General features: G+C 43.4%; 1 protein-coding gene across 1 annotated transcript in view; it reads left to right on the forward strand.

Annotated features, from left to right (window-relative positions):
- Positions 1 to 447: 447 nt before the first annotated feature.
- The window catches only part of ccdc66 (coiled-coil domain containing 66), a gene marked incomplete at its 5' end in the record, with an annotated part of 7,708 nt that continues 5,986 nt past the window's right edge, over positions 448 to 2,169 (forward strand). The window contains 6 exon segments of the mRNA XM_014019146.1: positions 448 to 470; positions 626 to 883; positions 955 to 1,180; positions 1,252 to 1,485; positions 1,584 to 1,633; positions 1,720 to 1,812. Of these exon segments, the coding sequence (XP_013874600.1) occupies positions 448 to 470; positions 626 to 883; positions 955 to 1,180; positions 1,252 to 1,485; positions 1,584 to 1,633; positions 1,720 to 1,812 (884 nt within the window).

Raw genomic sequence — 2,169 nt, forward strand, 5'->3', positions numbered from 1 at the left:
TGCTTCATGACCCATAATTGGGTCCCAAGCCCAACTTTGGGAACCACAGTGCAGTGGTTCCCAAACTTTTCAGCTTTTGACTCACAAAATAACAGTAGCAGAGACCTGTGCCCCCAACTATTTTTGTATGATAAACATTTGTATCAGGTCAACCAATCATGGGCACAGTAACAATATTTTTATACTACATTTATCCATTTTAAATACACTAACCTCACTCATTTGTAACAACTAAGGCAAAATTGTAACTAATTCAGAAAATCTTTTCAGGACCCCATCTTGATGTTTCGGGAACCCACTTTGGGTCCCGACCCCAACTTTGGGAAACGCTGGTTTAAATGACTGTGTCCATAACATTTAATTTATATACATAAACATTAAAAACAATTTTAAAAATGGTTTATTATTCATTGTTTTCTGCTCACATTCTGGTCTGTTTTGCAGCAGGTGCTGAGAGAAATCCAGCAAAGGTAGGAATCACATTTATAGTTTGATAATCAGATTTATACTGATGTAAAGATGACATATTTTACGCATGTATTGCAAGTTTTATATTTCTAATAAATAACAAATAATGCAAGAGGAGGAGTTTTTCTGATCTTATGAGTTRGTGTTACGTTCCCAGCATGTGTCCTTCAAGCCCAGAGCAGCTAAAATCTTAAGCTCCAGGCAGCCGTGCTGTGTGGAGGAGGAGGCGCAGGATCAGGAGCGTGCGCCCCGGCAGGTGGCGGGGAGTCACAGGGAGGGTAGATGTAGAGCGTCYGGATCGTCTACGTCGTCTAATCCTAATAAAACCACTGAGGGAAGGAACGGCTGCTGGACCTCCTCTAAAACACACCACAAAGACCGCAGCGTCAGAGGGGCCACCAGAGGAAGGGATGGGGTAAGAACCTGGACTCGTACTGTTTAAAGACTTGTTAAAAAATAAATGGTAAAACCGTGTGTGCATTCAAGGTGACGTCAAACAAACACAAACTCACCGCCACTGTTGGACCACCGGGAGCCAATGGGAAAGCAGGACAGCCTCTGAATGCTCGAGGAGGTGGGAGTAAGAGCGTAAAGCAGACCGGTGTGGAGAACAACCTGGTGTGTTTGACCAGCGAACAGCTGCAGCAGATCCTCAACGCTGTCAAGACCCCCAGCAACGGACAACAGGACCCAGAGGAGCAGGCAGCACAAGGTATTAATGTTACCTCTAACACAACCTGCAGGGGGCTGAAAAATACTAACTTTAAATCATTCCTTTGTTAGAGGATCCAGCAGACCTCAGATCTGACTCTGTGACAGGAGGAGGAAGAGAAATAAGAGAGGAAGACAAAGGAGGAGGTGAAGAACTGATGGATGGAGGAGGAACTGCTGCAGACAGAAGCTCAGCAGAAAAAGATAACGGGTTCTCCAGATCTTTGTTCAGCTGGCTGGAGGAGCGAGAATCAGACAGCAGGGCCACCATCGACGCCAAGAAGGCTCAGTGGAAGAGGGAACTAGGTGATTCTTCAGTGTTTCTCCTCTTCTGGAAAACACAAAACRATAACAATGATGCAGTTTCTTAAAATAATCAACCAACTAAACGTGTTTGTTTTTAGATGAACAGGTGGCGCTGAAGCAGCAGCGCTCAGCACCCAGCAGACTGCAGGTACAAGACGAGTTTCACTCTCCTGTTTTCAGTCCATCCATCCATGATCCACTCTTTATTTTTATTTGTTTGTTTGTGTGTTTCAGGTTGAGGAGTATGCAGAGAGTGTGTTGTCAGTTCAGAGCTCCATCAGCCACAGAGAACAACCTGCAGCCGTCAGGTCCAACCTCAGGCTCGGGGTAAATCTCACCTAACAAACAGTTTTTATGTTTTACTCTGCAGCTTTTTGTTGCAGGATTAAGAGTTTATATTATTATTAAAACAAAATGAGCATTGGATCGATTCGACAATGAAATATTCAGTTTCTGCAGGTTTCACAAACTCCAATTTAAACCTTTTTAAAGACCCTTTTAAGACCATTAAGGATGAAAATTAAGACCTTTTATTATCACATTGTTACGACCCGGCTCAAGAGCCATAACATATGTGAAGACACGACACAGTGGAATCAGTTTAAAACCTTAAAAAGGTATTTATTAAAGTTTTTGTCTAGGATTAGGTGAGTTTGTTGGCCCGGTTTGGAGCTCCGTAGCTCC

This window comes from Austrofundulus limnaeus, unplaced genomic scaffold (assembly GCF_001266775.1).
Source record: "Austrofundulus limnaeus strain Quisiro unplaced genomic scaffold, Austrofundulus_limnaeus-1.0 Scaffold210, whole genome shotgun sequence".
NCBI classification, from domain to species: Eukaryota; Metazoa; Chordata; class Actinopteri; order Cyprinodontiformes; family Rivulidae; genus Austrofundulus; species Austrofundulus limnaeus.